Source organism: Hyperolius riggenbachi, chromosome 7 (assembly GCF_040937935.1).
Source record: "Hyperolius riggenbachi isolate aHypRig1 chromosome 7, aHypRig1.pri, whole genome shotgun sequence".
Taxonomy (NCBI): Eukaryota; Metazoa; Chordata; class Amphibia; order Anura; family Hyperoliidae; genus Hyperolius; species Hyperolius riggenbachi.
The window spans coordinates 210,003,275-210,021,700 of record NC_090652.1 but is presented as its reverse complement, the minus strand read 5'-3'; the positions used below and the strand labels follow the sequence as shown (position 1 = coordinate 210,021,700).

General features: G+C 43.3%; 1 protein-coding gene across 4 annotated transcripts in view; it reads left to right on the top strand.

Annotated features, from left to right (window-relative positions):
- Window positions 1-18,426, top strand: part of FTCDNL1 (formiminotransferase cyclodeaminase N-terminal like) — a 191,796-nt gene that overhangs the window by 14,211 nt on the left and 159,159 nt on the right. For 3 of the 4 annotated variants that reach the window (XM_068245091.1, XM_068245092.1, XM_068245089.1), the window contains exon 2: window positions 9,194-9,317. In XM_068245091.1, the coding sequence (XP_068101192.1) occupies window positions 9,203-9,317 (115 nt within the window). In that variant the 5' untranslated portion in view covers window positions 9,194-9,202. Of the gene's footprint in view, window positions 1-9,193; window positions 9,318-18,426 lie in introns of those variants that run through there. The other variant, XM_068245090.1, reaches the window with a different exon arrangement.

Genomic DNA, 18,426 nt, shown 5'->3' with positions numbered 1-18,426 from the left:
CGCTTTTCCAGCAGATAGATGGTTCGATAATTTCCAACACGTCCGATCTCACGTTCGATCGTTTTACAACTCCATTTCTCATAGAAGTGAATGGAAAAAGATCCAAAACGAGCGGAAGATAAGAGAATCGAGTGGGGAATCGAGCGGCAAAATCGATCGAGCGGAAAAAATGCATCATGTTTTCTCAGCATTAAGCACCATGGGTTTCATGACAGGTTATGTTGGCACCTGCCATATTAAACCTGAAATACAGTAAACTGTCTTTTATCATGTTAGATTTATATATCATATATATCTAAATAGGGCATAGTTAAAGGGAACCTTAACTGAGAGGGTGGCCATACACTGGTCGATTTGCCATCAGATCGACCAACAGATAGATCCCTCTCTGATCGAATCTGATCAGAGAGGGATCGTATGGCTGCCTTTACTGTAAACAGATTGTGAATCGATTTCAGCATGATATCGATTCACCATCTGTGAAGCTGCCGCTGTAACCGCCCCCCCCCCCCCCCGCATACATTACCTGATCCGGCTGGCACGAGTCCCCTGGTCTCCGCTTTCTCTTCTCCGCTCTTGGCTCCAGGGCTACAGCTTCACTGTACTTCCTGTCCGGGGAAGTTTAAACAGTAGAGGGCGCTCTACTGTTTAAACTTCTTGTCGGGACAGGAAGAAGTGAAGCCTGCCGGAGCCCAGTGGAGAGGGAGCAGCGGGGACACGTGCCGGCCGGATCAGGTAATGTATTGCCGCTAGCGTCGGTCGTCGGACATTCGAACGCCGCTATCGACGCACTCCCGACCCGCCGGCGATTGAGCAAAATCTTCCGCACAGATGGATCGATGGGAACAATCGATTTCAGACAGTAATCGATCGTTTGGTCAGTGTTTGCACAACGATTTCACAGCAGATTTGATCACGGTGATCAAATCTGCTGTATATCGGCGGAAAAATCGTTGACTATGGTAGGGATTAGATTGTGAGCCCCTCTGAGGGACAGTTAATTGACAAGACAATATACCCTGTACAGCAATGCAGAAGATGTTGGCACTATATAAATACTAAATAACTATAATAATATGAATTAGGTATTATCTCAGTGCGTGTTGTACCAGTAGGGACATAATTTTCAACAACCTATATGCTCACTGTCCAGCTGACTAAAGCCAGGTACACACATTTAACCCCTTCCTGACAATAGGCTTACACAACCCTAATGACCAAGCTATTTTTTACAATTTAGGCCACTGTAGCTTTAAGGGCTCGCTGCAGGGCTGCACACCTCAGCACGCAAGTGTTCCCCCCCCCCCCCCCCCCACACTCCCCCCTGCCCCCTTTTCTGCCCATCAACAGAGCTTTCTGTTGGTGGACTCTGATCCCTGCTGGGATGTTTGTTTATTTTTTTATATTTGCCGGTATTTGTTTTTTTTTCTTACTAAATTGGACTATTATTTTTTTTTTTATCTCCTCCCTCCCCCTGCCAGCCAATCCCAGTGATCGGCTGTCATACACATCAGCCTATGAGAGCTAATCACTCTCTGAGCCTCCCAGGGTGTGATACGGTGGTCCCAAGTACATCTCTGCCGTAGAACGCATCGCTGTACAATGTAAATAGACGGCGGTTTCACCATCTAACAGTCTCCTAGCAGCGATCTCCACTGGGAGACTGATGACGGAGCTGAGCTCCGTCGTACAAGGGGAGATGTGCGCATCGGCGCACGTGATCTCCTGCCCTAGGACTTCACGCCAATTGGTGTTGAGCGGTCCTGGGGCTGCCGCCGCGTTCACACCAATTTCCGTAGAGCGGTCAGCAACAGGTTAATTAGGATTGTGCAATCGCTAACCAATTATACCACTGCCAAGTACTATGCCTACACAATCTACTCATAATAATAATTATTAATTAAATCTGTGGACCCTCATACTAAATGGTGAAATTGGTAAGTGATTGGCCAATCATAGCTGATGATTCGGCTAGAATACTGGGCTGTCCTGCAGGGGTGAAGTCCAACCTGAGGAAATGGCGAGGGACCAAGCGGCCTCAAGAAAGCCCCATGTAAGTATAAAACCTGAGACGTAGTTAGCTTCAGAGTGCAGTATGCGTCACGCATACATGAAGTAAAAAAAAAATATTTGGGCTATCTACTTCAGTAGAAGGAAGCCTCTGGATAGTCTAGGCTACCCCGATCCCTTTTGAAAATATTCAACATTGGGGGCCTTTGCCACTGGCGTTTAGGTTGTAAGGCGATCGCCACATCGCTCCCATCCCTCCGCAAGTACTTCTAGTTGTCTTCATACAACCAAATGCGGCGTTATGCGGCTATGGGGAATTGGATTTGTGCTGTGAAAAACTGCAGCATGGTATCCATAATTTCCCCCTCGTCACATCGCACCAGATCGCGTAGGTAAATTCGCGTCAATGGAAACTATTCCATTGACCTGAATTAGTTGCAGTTTCCTTGTGTTGTGATGCAAAGCATTTTCTGCATACCAATGCGTCTAGTGGAAATGGGCCCTAAGGTTAAGTTGCTTGCGGCCATGCTCCCTTGTGCGTATGAGCTTGGCTGCACTCTGAAATGTACTACCTGCACAGTAGCACGCAGTCACTCAGCTTTTTCCTACACGCATGAGCGGCTTTGTGCTAATACGCAGGTCGTGCATGTACATGAAGGGGATGAGGGCGTATGTGTATGTATGCCGGTGGAGAGATGGGCACAGGTTGAGCCGAATGACAGCTTACCCTGCTGCAGCTCAAATCCACGATGGCATAAAATACTATTCCCCCTCCAAGTTGTCACAATTTGGAGGGAGATAGCCGGAGCCCCAAATTAACCTTACGTGTCCCACGCAGTATAACATTACTGCTATGGGGTGCCTAGTTTAGTGCTGTGCACCAAAACCACCTGCTTGAGGATGAGGGTGCTCCGCCCCGCCTTCAGTCTCCGAGCAGCTATTGCCGCTCGGGAGACTGTTAGACGACGTGATTGCCATCTTTTTCTATGTACATCGCTGTGATCGGCAGCAGCGCTGTACTGGGGACAGCCGTGTCACAAGGCTGTCCCCCTGGGGGACAAGAGAGCGATCGGTTCTTATAGGCAGAAGCCTATGACAGCCGATCGCCGCAATTGGCTGGCTGTGGGGAGTGAGGGGAGATAGTTAAAGAAACAGGTTTTAAAAAAAACAAAAACGGACATAAATATTTATAAAAAAATAAATAAACATGGGGGGAGCGATCAGACCCCACCAACAGAGAGCTTTGTTGGTGGGGAGAAAAGGGGGAGGATCACTTGTGTGCTGTATTGTGCGGCCCTGCAGCTTGGCCTTAAAGCTGCAGTGGCTAATTTTACAAACAAAGGCCTGGTCACTTGGGGGGTTTAGTCCTGCAGTCCTCAAGAGGTTAAAATCTTGATACTATCTCATTAAAATGTTACAATTGGGTGAAATAAGAAGGGAGCAAGCCTTCTCTTTCTCAGAACAGTTGTGGGTAAAATGCTGGTCTCAAAGTTTGCTTATGTGCATAAATAGTAATACATCTTTGCTGTACAGCTAAAACTACTAAATACTACTGAAAACAACTAAATAAACATTAGAAAACCAATTATGATTTTCCTGCATAAGGCCTAGAGTATCAAGTCTTGTGGTAAAGTAACTTGCAAAACAGAGAATTCATTTTTAATTATTTATTAGGTCACTGAAGTTGGATTCACAACCTTGCAAATAAGTTGTTGATTTGTATATATGAATTGGGTGGACATGAACCGCCAGTGGGCAAATATTTCATTATATGATGCACATTTGTTTTGCCAAAATGCTTATCAATTATTAATTGGAAAGTGGAAACCATACAGCCTGTGGGAGCCTCTCCACCAGAACCTGCACCATTCAGGTGGGGAACACACTTGACTGTTTTCGTGCGCGTTTTCTGCACAGAAAGACTGAGAACTCATGTTAATCAATGTGCTAGTGCACACTTACTGTGTTGTTCGCACGTAGAAAAAAAACTGACATTCTGCATCCTGATTCTGCACATTTTGTCAGTTTCCTCTATCATTTACATCAGCTTCTGTGAAAAAACGCACGCGTTTTCCTGCATGGAAACACACTTGGTGTGCAGAAAAAGTATGCAGAAAAACGCGCGCGGAAAACTGAAAGTCAAGTGTGTTCCCTGCCTCAGATTAAAGCACACCTGAGATAAGAGGGATATTGAGTCAGACATTAATTTTCTTTTAAACAATGCAAATAGTTTGGCTGTCTTGCTGAGCCTCTGCCTCTAAAGGTGCCCATACATCAGGAGATTATGGGCAGATTCGACAAAGAGACAAATTTACATGTAATCCGATTAGAGATACATTTGTCTCTTCATTGAAGCTGCCCGTATACTGCTGGCCACTTCCCGTCCGATTTCAGCATAAAATCTTAAGGGGAATCGGATGTGCATGCCGCGTCCGCCCCGCCGCTGCCCCCCAATGTATAAATGTGCCCCCGTGTGTGCATTTATACATTACCTGTCTTGCGTCAGCCTTCAATGCAGTGTCTGTAACCTCCAGGCAGCTCTCTGTACACGCCACTGGGGCATGGCGTCTGATGTCAGATGCACAAGTGGCGTGTACAGAGTCCGCGTGGAGGTTGACACGGGACAGGTAGTGTATAATGCACACGGGGGACACATTTATACATTGCGGCACGGGTTTTATCGCTCATTTAGGAATCAGCCGCCGTACCACCTTACACCCAAGCAACCAACTTCGGCTCGACATCTTGCACCAGGCGTGATCGACTAACGCAACATATCGTCGATTGGGTCTGCACTTGGCGGCACTGATTTTCAACCAATTAGATAATAATCAAATTGGTTGGTCAATTGGCCGCCAAAATCGCCTGATGTATGGGCACCTTAATACCCTTAGCCATAGACCCTAAACAAGCATATGCAGATCATGTGCTCTGATTGAATTCGGACTAGGTTAGTCATATGTTTGTTTCAGGTGTTTGGTTCAGACACTGCAGCCAAAGAGGTCAGCAGAGCTGCCAGGAAACTGGTATTGTTTGAAAGGAAATAAATATGGCAGCCACCATATCCCTCTCAGTTCAGATGCACTTTAAGAATGCTGGACATTCACACTTGCATAAACTATGTGGTATATGGGATATAACCTAATCAATTTATTCTAATCTATTGTGATTATCTTGGAATGCTTTGATCTTTTCCTGCTAACATCATGACAATTGGCCATAAATACACATTACAGCAGTACAAATTAGAAGCTAGGAATCTAACAAAGAAAAACTAAAAACAATGTGCTAAATAAATTGGCCTTGAGCACTTGCAAGCCTCTAAATAAATTGGTTGCTAAAGGGAAGTTTTTTGCATGCTTTAGCAAGGTTTTATGTAAGTTTTACTTTTCTCTGTGTGGTCCCATGTTATTGTTTTTGTTGACTTGTTAGTAAAATAAAGAAAATTAAAACAAGGAAATTGCAAGACAGTTGCATAGCACCACATTTATGATTTAATTGCACTCCTATCCTTTTAATACAAGAGCAAATGCTAGAAAAAAAAATGCAGCCGGCTGGACATTTGTGCTTTAGCCTGAATCAAATCGCACTAATGGAAATGTTTTACTGTGGTTTGCAGGATTTTACCGGTGTTCTAGCGTTTTGCAGATCATGAACCATCACAAACCATTTACAAAACTTAGCAAAGGGCTTATAAAATGAGCCTAAACCACCTGCAGTCTTGGTATGTCCTGCTGATTTATTTAAAATCTGCCAGTGTATGGCCAGTATAATGTTGGCCATACACTTAATGATTTTTTTTCTGTCGATCTATGGCCGTCTGCTAGGAATTGGTGCCCCAACATGTTGAACCTCTAACGCGTAAAAATGTATGCGTTAATGTTCCTGCACCAGCGGGAATGCGTAAAAATGTACGCAATGCGGCCTGCTGACCCAGAGGTCAGCAAAAATTAACCGAGCTGACGGAGGGGGACCAGAGCAGCAGTGAGTGACTAGGAGGGCACAGGATGGCTGCAAGGGGCTGGTAGAGGTCCCAGGTAAGTGAAACTCTTTTTTTTTTTTTTTTGCGTGACGACTCCTTTAAGGCTAAAGCTGCATACACATCCAATTTTGATTGATATATCACTGGCCAATTTTAACACCTCTGTGTAGTATAAAGGCTAACAGATATGAACAGATTGCCCAGGAAAGCTCTGCTACTACAAGGAAGTGGTAAAATTGGCCGATCAAAATTGGAGGGGAATTTACACTTCTCTTGATAGAAGCTTAGAGTTAGCTTTACAGAATGGTGACATTTGTGTCCCTTTTCTGATGTCCTGACTCATGTTTTAAACTATGTTAGGATCATGTGTCTGGATTTTGGCTCAGCCTTCAACACCATACTGCTCGACAACCTTAAAGTTGACCCCACTCCTTGTGCATAGGTCAAGGGTTTCCTCTCTAACAGAATGCAGAGAGTTAAGCTCAGTAACTGCTCCTTCTATGAGACAACTAGGAACATAGGTGCACCGCAAGGGTGTGTAGTATCACCTCTCTTATTCTACCTGTACACCAACATTTGCACATAACACAGTGACCATCGGCTTCATCAACCGCAACGTAGTGAGATTGGGAGAATCTGCAGATGGCGCAAGGATAATAAGTTCATCCTCAACATAGCAAAAACTGTTGAACTGATTTTAGACTTCAGGAAACACCCCTCCACAATCTCCCCAGTCCTCATTAATGAGACCGATGTCTCCAGGGTATCTAACGGAGTAGAACACAAAAATACAGTAGCAGGCTCAGCAAATGTTATTCTTCCTGCGCCAACTGAAGACATTTGGTATGCCACGAGAGCTGCTGACCAGCTTTTACATCATTACCATCGAATCCATCCTCTGCTTCTCCGTTTTTGTCTTGCTTGTAAGTGCAACTGCCAAGAACAAGTACAAACTCCAAAGAGTAATTAGCGCTGCAGAAAAGATCATCAGATCACCCCTGCCACTGCTAGACCTTCTCCACACTGTGAGAATAAAGACAAGGGCCAGTACTGCATTACTGCTGCAGTATGATTATGTGGGTGTGCAGACCCTAATGTACACACAAAGACAAGGGCCACCAGGATTTCTCCTGACCCCTCCCACCCAGGTAGTTGCTTCTTTGAGCTCCTTCCATCGGTCAGTTGTTACAGAACCATCCCCTCAAGAACCAGCAGGCACAGGAGCACATTCTTCCCTCAGGCAACCCATCTCTGAATGCGAATTCCTCCTGCCAGGTGTATTCACCTGCAGAACTCTAGCCCCTAGTCAGCCATAGTTGCCTTGCCAATCACGGTCATCCTTGTTCTGTACTGCTCCACACTCTAGTCGTTAGATCTCAATTATCATCCCCCTATACCTCAATGCATTCTTCTGTGCCTGTCTCGGTTTATATCGCCCATGTTTGTCAATGCATTCTTTGGCTATGTAACACTGCCAATGTCATGTGATCCACAATTAATTCCGGGTATGACAATCGTTCTTGGCAAATAAAGTGAATTCTGATTCTAAATTCTGTACCCACCAATTTTACAGATTGATCAAATAGAATTGTTAGTTTGACTAGTCAGGTGTTTATTGAATTTTCTACAAAATGAATCAAACCTCATACCTCAAAAAATGTTAGTTCATGTTTATGCAATCAATCAATCAATCATATTTCTATGCAATATTAAAATAAAAGCTGAACAGTAATTGTATTATGTTATTATGTACAGTCAACATAACTGTAGTCTTTCTCCTCATATACATTTTAAAATATTAGTGTGGCCCCACCTCATTGTTGTAACGATTGTGGAACTTTCCCCGTGATCAGCGCACAACGCGTGCGCTGACACGGCGGAAATCCTCCACAAGCGTATAATTTGCAGGAACCCAGCAAAAGGTGCTACGCACCCGTAGAGGGAAAATTCCTGTCGGCAGATGGCGCTGGGGAGTGCAGAGGAACCAATCCTCTGTACCTTCACAAATGCCAGACAGGAATTGTACGAAACGCAGAACGCAATCGCAATAGAGGCGAATGAGAATGAGCAAAGGGACAGGTTGTATGTGTGTGCGCCAATCCATTCGCCACCCCGCGACCGCACACACACAACAGCAGATATGAAATAGGAACGCGATCGCGAGAGGTGCGATCGCCAGACGAGACACAAGGCAGATCAGGACAGAATACGAGGTTAGCAAAGGCACAGCAAATAATACAATGAGGAGATACGGAAAATAACAAACGCTAGCTAACCGCGAACACCGCACTCATTCGCAACAGTGCACGCGGTTATGCGTGGTCTCCACATGATAAGCACAATAGAGACAAGCACGCCTAACTAACCATTAACAGACAAACATGAAACAGAGGACGTGAGCGCTTGCTTAACGGTTACCTCACTGAGCCTCCAGCAAGCGTAGCAAACAGACACACGAAAACAGGGACAAGCGAGAGATAGGATCCACAGCACTAGCGAAAAGTGGCTAGCGCGATCCAAGTACAGAGTAGCAGAACAGAAGGATCCCCAGCGCTAGCGAAAAGTGGCTAGCGCGATCCCAGAAGACAGAACAGAAGGATCCCCAGCGCTAGCGAAAAGTAGCTAGCGCGATCCCAGGAGACAGAACAGAAGAGATAGCTGGTAGCAACCGCTGCACCAGCTATACTCCAAGAACAGAGATCAGAACCATTTCCTGTCGACCACCGTTGGGACTGGACAATGGCAACAAGCAAGACAAGACAGAACAGGCAATACAGATAATACAATCCTAACTGCACTAGGGAAATCTGCCTAGCGCAGATTCAGGAATTACATTCAAACAGAGAGCAAGGCTGACACCCCACCAGGAGTGTTACATAGGACGAAATCCTTATGAACAGCAAAGCATTGTGGGAAAGACCTAGTACTTATAGTACACGCCTCCAATGAATGTGGCCAGGCAATTTGCATGACAACGTATGCAAATTCCTCTGCAAGCACAAGCTGCAAAACTGACAGAAGCTTTTCTTTCCAGAGTCCTGCAGCATGCAAATCAAAACAATGGTCAAAAAGCTGCCTGCCTGCACAGGCAGCTGAGCAAATCATCACAATTGTTACTCTGATAATATGCAGTACTTCATTTGTTGGTAATTGATGGTCTTTACATAGTACCTTAGCATCACGGATTACTTTTCCTTACAGAATTTCAGAATGTCTTCACATAAAGTTGGAATGTCGTTAGTGGCCTGCCTGCTCAACATTTCAGAGGCCAAAAATCAAGACATTGTCAGGAGAATTGTAAAAGCAGCAATATTTAACAGTCATGGTGAGTATTTAGTAGTACATCAAGGCCACATCTGCATCAGTTATTATTCATTGTACACTTATTTTCATAGTTTTACTCTTCCTTAAAGAGCATATCTGCTTTACTGTTTTTTTGTATTTAGTTGTTAAAAACTAACAGTGCAGTGTAAATATTAAGAATTTTCTTCCGTGTTTAGTTACACTACAGCTACAGGAAAATATGATCATCCTCTCACATAACACCCATGCATTCATCCAACATGGCACCCCTGCATTCTGGGTAAAAGGGAATGTGAATGAAACCAGTTGTATAACAAAGAAATATGCCAGTGAATGTGGTATTTGCGCAACAAAAACTGCAGAAGCAGCCGCTGCTGTATACAAAAGAAAGCTCTTGATAACTTAAGCTGACATGTTTGGGCTGTTTTCATTAGTATTTTCTCATTGTCAGCCATATTCTGTCATTCATGCTACTTGTACAGTTAGAGCCATGAGTCATGATTTCCTCACACTGCTAGTAAATAACCACCCAATGGCAGCCAGTAGGGATAGTCCTGCCTAGTAGAACTCATGGAGAAGCATGTAATCAGTTTGGTCAGCTATAGATTTGCAAATCTCTGATTTGCTGGTCATATGTTAAACCAGGATGGCATCACAGCAAATCAGAACCTTACAAATCTATCAGGTGATCAAACTGATCACATGGTTCTCCATGAGTCATCCTAGGCAGGGCCATCCCTAGCTGCCAGTGATTAGAGTAGAATGTTTAGTTGCCTGTCATTAATAGAAGAGTGCTGACAGTATTTTTAGACAAGGAAAAGTTATTACTTTTTTAACAGTTTAATACAAAAGAGCTTAATTAACCCCAACTATTCCCACTATCCCACCTACCCCTTCTTTGGCAGATCCCTCCCCCCCCCCCCAATGGCACAGCTTGTATAGTAATCAAGTATCAAACAAGTAGTGAATGCACCCCAAAGCACTCTTAATCTAATTTGAGCCCTTAATAATCCAGTTGTACCACACATTTTCAAATTTCAAGAAAGGTAAACTTGCTTTAGGACAATTAGTTCCTTATGGGTGTATGTAGTCCACTCAGACTTCTGAAGTAGGAGGAAGAAGGTTATTCCAGTGAAGAACAAGGAGTTTGCGTGCCTTGGCAATTAATAAGCGAAATAGCAGTTTATGAGACTTTTTGGTAATATTTTCACCAAGGATCCCTTATAACATAGTTTAGTGTTTAAGGGTAATGTTACAATTAACACATCCTGAATAGGTAGTCCTGAATAATAACACATTGACATGTCACATAATAATTGTCAGTGTCAGCTGCTTCACATCTATTGCAGGTGCCATCAGCTGTATGATCAAACATTGCAAGTTTAACCGGTGTAATAGATTTCCTATGTAAATACCTGAGGGCTGATTTCTTAATTTTGCCTTTCAAGATAGTAGACAATACGTCCCTCCACTCCTCGATAGAGAGATCCGTGATCTCTCTAGACCACTTACAATATAATTGTGCCTTGTTGATCGCTCCCCCCGCTGGAAAAGCTCAATAGATGTTAGAGATTGCTCCATCCAAATTATCCCACCTCGTGAGGCTATTATTATGAAAATTACTCAGAAACTTAGATTGAAGAGCATGTAAGCAACTTACCATCCTCTCACAAAGCCTTACTATTCCATGCTTTACCCAAACTTTGGGAACAAGAGTAGTAAGGAAGTGTTTGAGTGCAGGGTTTTTCCATAGAGGGGTACATGGAGATGCATATATTTTCTCAGTAGACATCCCAGTGTTTTATTCCCAAATTTGAATTACGGTAATCACCGTGTTATGATTTGCAGGGTTCCCTTGGACCCTCTGAATGGCATGCTATGTAAAGCATTAGTTGAGCTGACATTCTCAGCCTCAGTGCAGTAAAACAGTATTTTAGCTAGCAAAAAGCAACAAATTCCATGACTCCACATCATTCATCTTTGGGGTATTCCTCATTATTGAAATGTCACTAAGGAATCATGCATGAGTCATAAATACAGCAGTTTTTAAAACACATGGCATTGCAAACATTTTTTGAGTGAGGAGATTCACTGTAGGGGTGTATTCTGGTATGCTGAGAATTCCCTGTGTTATCTCAGTAACATGGCTGTAATATCATGTTTGCATTAATAATTTTCCCTATATTCTACTTTCCTTTATTCTGTCCTTATCCTTCAAATAAAGGCTAGAGGGATGGGCCCTTATCCAATTAACTTTATCCACTAAGTTTTTATCCCAAGAGATAATCTAAAAATACATTTTCAGCAACTATAGATCTAAAAAGTAGGTAAAAAGGTAATAATACATATTTTGTTGAGTATTTTCTTGCATGCTGGGAACTTTAAACATATCAGTAAGGTGTTTAAACATCTCCTTGGAGAAAATGCTGGGGAAAAGTTAATAGGATTTGTGCCATAGTGTCATTGCTGTGTCAGCCCTGTGTACTATTTATACTATTTATCTTAGTTCTGTTTTTTATCAGGTATGGACAATATGGACCATATGCCATTTATTCACAGCAACCACCAACCTTTTTTAGCTGGCCATACCAATAATATAACAGTTTACAATGTGAAAAGTAGCATAAGGTGTATGTGACAGCAAACAGTTTAGAATGCGAAAAGTAGCAAAATGTGTATGTGACAGCTCACAGGTATGAATTACATGATGGTAGCCTTAATTAATATATTGTAAACTGCTTTTACCCAAAATTCCTTTTATCCACACATCATCAATACCTTTAATTACCGTAGCTCCTGCTGTAGGCTTTTTATTAACACCACAAGACAATTACTTAACACAAATAAATCAACCAGGAAAAAAGCCATGTTTGATTTTGTCATTACAAATACACCAGATATAGACAAAGGAAAAGAGGACATGAACTTGGAATGGTTGAAAGGTGCTTGTACCTCCTGTTTACAAAGGAGTTCTTCACAGTTAGAGTGGGTAAAATATGCAATAAAAGAGATGCTTTCCTTACCTTGAGAGAACTCCACAGCTATGATTGCTTTGTGTGGGAATGTGATATTTTTATACAGCAATGGAAATAGATTCTGCCCTTAGACTGTGGCTAACCTTTCTTTAGATTCAAGTGCTGCGAGGCTCAAAAGGTTGAACTTGCTGGATGCATGTGTTTTTTTTCAACTTAGATAGCTATGTAGCTATATGTAACTGTAAGTGCGAAGCCACATCATGGGCCTACTACCCATTTTCGGGCCATTGTTGGAGATTTTTATGCCCTGAGCAATGGCAACAGTGATTGCAAATAACACGTTTTCTAGCTTTACAGGCTGAGTGGCCAGGAGAAGACCAGCGAGTGCCTCTTACCCCGTCACATAACATCTTCATCTGACTGTTGCCTGATAAAGCGAGATTGCTATACCCTTGGGAAGTGCGTTGCAAAATAAAACTTACATGAATCCATTGATGCACTAATTGCTTTCTTCAGTACGTTCCTGTCCTGCTCCCACTTGCACACAGACTAGCATGCAGCTCAGCTGCATTCACTGTCACATGCTCTCCCCAACTCTGAGAGAGCTGCAGCTATTCACCCTGGTCCCTGCATAGCAGAATACCAGCTCCAGCTAATCCACCCTGCACACAGACCCAGGCTGGAGGGAGGACCTTGCCCAACCCACCACCAGCAGCCATTGAGCAGAGCCCCCGGCTTAGCAGGACAAAGTGTGCTTGCTGGATAGCCCATACAAGTTTTTCAGCCAACAACACTGGTGAGAGCATTTAACCGGTGGCTGTATTCACTGTTTAAGATTCTTTTGAGAGTGCGCTACACACACACACACACCTTACAGCATGGGTTACCCCTCTTACAAGGCACCCATTTTCCAGTATTAAGGGGCAATGGTCTCTTCTCTTTGTTCCCTAAGGCTGCTTACACACTAAGACGTTACAGGCGCACGTTAGTGCGCCTGTAACGCTCCCACAACGCACAGCAATGTGACACAAGTGGGCTGTTCACACAGCCCATGTTGCGTTACATGTAACGCTGCACGTTGTTCGAAATGTGCAGCATGCTACGGCGTTAGAGCGGCTATAGCCGCGTTAGACTGTTTGCACATGCTCAGTGGGGGGCGGAGAGGAGGCGGGGAGATGCAGCTACAGTATCCGCGCACATGGCTACTTCATGGCTACTTAATATTTACTGCACTGGCGGCCGCTGATTGGCCGGCGGGACCACGTGATGCGGAGTGTCTCGCTCCGCATCACGTGGTCCCGCCGGCCAATCAGCGCCACTCTGGGAGAACTTATACGGATAGAGCTGCCTAACGCGGCTCACTCTACCGTCCTCTCCCGCACCACCATACGTTGCATTAGGTGCGCGTTATGCGACCTTAACGTAGCACCTAACGCAACGTCTTGGTGAACAAGTAGCCTAAAAGGAGGTTGTGTTAATGTAATGTGAGAGATTTTTGATACTCTCTGTTCAGTCCCTTAATAAGGAGATGACAAAATAACTGCACACACCCTGGTGATGAAGTTTACTTTGCTTTTTCAGACACCTTAATTATTTTTAACAAAGGGTTAACTTTCTTAAAAAAATTACACATGAAATAAGTATTTTAATAAAATAAAACTTACACATTATTAAAAAATATATTAAAATCTAACATCATAAATCTGTCTGTTTTCCATATTCTTCTTTCCTTCCTAAGTGTTCCTTTATTCATCTTTGTTCTTAGTTGATTGCAGAAATACCAACCCATATCTGCACTTGGCACAGTGGACTTCATTGCTAGTATATTTGGATTTCTTGCCAAGGATTGTCATGGGTCCAGACCTATAAACCATGGAAATGCTGAGTGCCATATTTAGGCCAGATGCCCATTGCAAAGAGTTTGTATGTTCTCTCCGTGTCTGCGTGGGTTTCCTTCGGGCACTCCGGTTTCCTCCCACATTCCAAAAACATACAGATAAGTTAATTGGCTCCCCGTAAAAATTGGCCCTAGACTACAGTACTTACACTACATAATATAGACATATGGCAATGGTAGGGATTAGATTGTGAGCTCCTTTGAGGGACAGTTAGTGACAAGACAATATATATATATATATATATATATATATATATATATATATATATACACTGTACAGCGCTGCGTAATATGTCGGCGCTATATAAATACTAAATAATAAATAATAATGCCCTAAACTCCAGTAAAGTTGCCGTGTGCAGAGAGAGCACAGCAATCTTTGCTGCTACTAGTGCAGGGGGAGCACCAGCCGTTAACCCATTAGTGCCCCACCATGCATTTCCGGGTTAGCATGCACATTGCTATAGTAACACACAGGGTAATGTGCGTTACCATAGCAACTCACACGAGCCACTAATGGGTTAAAGGCCAGTGCTCCACCTGTGGTAGTTATGGTAAAATTGCTGTGCCAGCACATGGCAAATTAACTGGAATTTAGTGCATCAGACCCCATGTCCTTTAAAAAGGTTTGAAAGAAAATGCAATCTTATAAGAAATAGACTTAGTTTCTGTAATACACAAGTTGTAAGTAAAATTACCTGTCAACAGGTAATTTGGCCCATTCCCTCAGAGCAAATATCTCCGGCTGTGTCAGGTTTGAAAGAAGCCTCCTCCATACGGCATGTTTCTATTCTGTTCATTGAAGTTCAGTGGGATTAAAAGCAGGACTTATACAGTGGGGTGCGAAAGTTTGGGCAACCAACGATTTATATAGGAAAATCATGACGATTAATAAGGTTGCCCAAACTTTTGCATCCCACTGTAGAAGGCCACCTCTGAACAACCCAACATTTTGTTCTTCATGATTATTGGTACCTTTAATCTTTAGGTCTTCATCTTGGTGAAGGACCTGCAACTGAGACTGTTTTGCTGCAAAATGTCTTGATCATTTTATGATTTCAGTGTTCTCTGCACAGACCCTATGCTAAATATAGCAAAGTAGCCTCAATATATAACAAAACCTCCTCCATGTTTTGTGGTAGGAATGGTGTTCTTTTCTTTGAAAGCTTCATTTTTGGTCTGTGGAAATATAGCTAATTTGACTTTCTAAAAATCTCTAGATTTGTTTCTTCTGTTCAAATGTAATTCTATCGGAAGCACTTTGGCTTGTCAATATGCATTTTAGCCAGTTCCAGTCTGACTTTCTTTATGTTTTTGTCTCGACAATGCAGTCCTCCTATATTCTTTTTCCATTAAACCTACTCTTACTCAAAGGGTGATGAATTGTACAATCAGACGCTTATGGACATTGACGTTTGAGCTCAGCTTGCACCTCTATATGAGATGTCCTCACCTTTATGTCAGCCATTTGTATTATCCTTCTGTTCATTCTGGGACTGATTTTTTTCTTGTGATTGCTTTCAGAGAGGTTGGCTAAAGTCCCAAAGACCTTCTTAATATTTGGCACTGTTGTCACAAGAACATAAAACTGCTTGGTCTTCTTGTCTTTAGCATTATTGTCTTTAATTTACCACTAGCCTAAGTACTTTAACTGTTCAAACTTAAAATGTATAGTGGCATTGCATGGAGACACTAGGTACAGTGACAAAGTATTTAACAAATGAGCCAGGGAGTGTTTTGACATCTAGTACAGATGTGGATATGCTTCTAATAAAGTGACTATAAAGCCCCATACACATGCTCAACAGTGGCCTTTTATGCAGCACAATTATCAAACAACTTTAGTTGTGAAACAAGATGAACAACCAAAAAAAAAGTTGCTTGCTGTTGTTAACACTACTGATAAGACTGATAAGATGTCAATCCAACTGTTGGATTGACGTCTTATCAGTTGTGTGAACAATAGCAAGCAACTTTTTTATGGTTGTTTCAACTTGATTCACAAATCAAGATTTTTAGAAATCATGTTTTTATTTAAAAAAAATGTGTTTATCATCATAGCCCTACCTAAACCGCCGCATCCCTGCCACTGAAATCTAGCTAAATCCCCCTCCCTCTCCCCCGCAAAATCCACAACTTTCTTGGTCGTGGATTTTGCTGCTGGAGGCGGTAGAGCTTTCAGTCGCAGCTCTGCCTCCTTACGTGTCTATCAGCCGCGTATTCCCGCCTCTCCCCCGCCCCCTCAGTGAAGGAAGACTGAGAGGGGCAGGGGAGAGGCGGCGATCCGGGCTGATAGACACGCTGAGAGGCAGAGCTGTGGCTCATAGGTCTGCCTCTCACGAAAGTGCTGCCCGGATTGCCCCCCGGGGAGTTAGGGGGGATTTAGTTAGATTTCAGCGGCGGGGATGCAGCGGTTTAGGTAGGGCAATAATATTAAACACATTTTTAAATAAAAATATGATTTTTATGAGACTTCAGAGTCTTTTTAACATATCGTATGATTAACAAGTGATGCATTTTGAGTGTGCACTTGAAAGTTTTAAGGCTTGGAACATGACAAATTAGACGTGGAAGAAAGTTCCAAAGAACGGGTGAAGCTCATGAGAGTTGAGAGTGTTTAATAGATGTTATTGTTAAATGTTATCATGATAAAAATTGGCCCATGACTTAGACTATGTTTAAGATTTTGGCCCCTTAAAGAGACACTGAAGCGAAAAACAAAAATTATGATATAATGAATTGGTTGTGTAGTACAGATAATTACTAGGACATTAGTAGCAAAGAAGATAGTCTCATATTTTTATTTTCAGTTATATAGATTTTTTATAACATTGCATCATTCTCTAATATTTGCAGTTTACACACTACTCAGCATTCTAAATAATTTTACAGAGCAGCCTAGTGAACTTTTGAACTGTTCTCTGCTGGAAAAAAAAAAACAATACGGTTAGAGACACTTGAGATAAGAAGCTTCAGAAGACAGAGCTCTCTGCGACTTTGAAAGTCGTGGAGCCCAATGGCTTTTTTGCATAGATAACTGGATTTTCTTAACTCTTCCTGTACTGAAAACAATATTAGACTTATCTCTCTGCTCCTAATGTTTTATTTCTTTGCTGCACATAATTTTTTTTCGCCTCAGTGTCTTTTTAAGTGATTGAGTTTGACACCTATGATCTAAGATGTTTAGGGTGATACCTATGCTGTATATGAAAAAATAAATCTTATTATTAGCTTAATATTAACTTATATTGTATATAATGTACTTTTATTTTATTACAATCTTACAGTAAACAAGAGTGTAAAAAAAACAGGTTTCCTTAACCACTTGCCGACCGCCCACAGCCCATGGGCGGCGGCAAAGTGGACGCCTAAAGGACCGCAATACGCCTTCAGGCGGCGCGTCCTTTAGGCATGCCGGGGGAGCGATCGCGTCATTGATGACGCGCGCTTCCCCCGGCAACTGGCTCCGCCCACCCGCCGTAACATCCCGCCGGCCATACGGAAGCGCCGGCGGGATGTTAACCCCGCGATCGCCGCATACAAAGTGTATAATACACTTTGTAATGTATACAAAGTGTATTATACAGGCTGCCTCCTGCCCTGGTGGTCCCAGTGTCCGAGGGACCACCAGGGCAGGCTGCAGCCACCCTAGTCTGCACCCAAACACACTGATCTGCCCCCCCCCGCCCACTGATCGCCCACAGCACCCCTCAGACCCCCCCCTGCCCACCCCCCAGACCCCTGTTTGCACCCAATCACCCCCCTAATAACCCATCAATCACTCCCTGTCACTATCTGTCAACGCTATTTTTTTTTTATATCCCCCCCTGCCCCCTGCCCCCTCCTGATCACCCCCCCACCCCTCAGATTCTCCCCAGACCCCCCCCCCAGACCCCACCCCCTGTGTACTGTATGCATCTATCTTCCCTGATAACCTGTCAATCACCCGTCAATCACCCATCAATCACCCATCAATCACCCATCAATCACCCCCTGTCACTGCCACCCAACAATCAGCCCCTAACCTGCCCCTTGCGGGCAATCTGATCACCCACCCACACCAATAGATCGCCCGCAGATCCGACATCAGATCACCTCCCAAATCCATTGTTTACATCTATTCTCTCCTCTAAACACCCACTAATTACCCATCAATCACCCATCAATCACCCCCTATCACCACCTGTCACTTTTACCTATCAGATCAGACCCTAATCTGCCCCTTGCGGGCACCCAATCACCCGCCAACACGCTCAGAT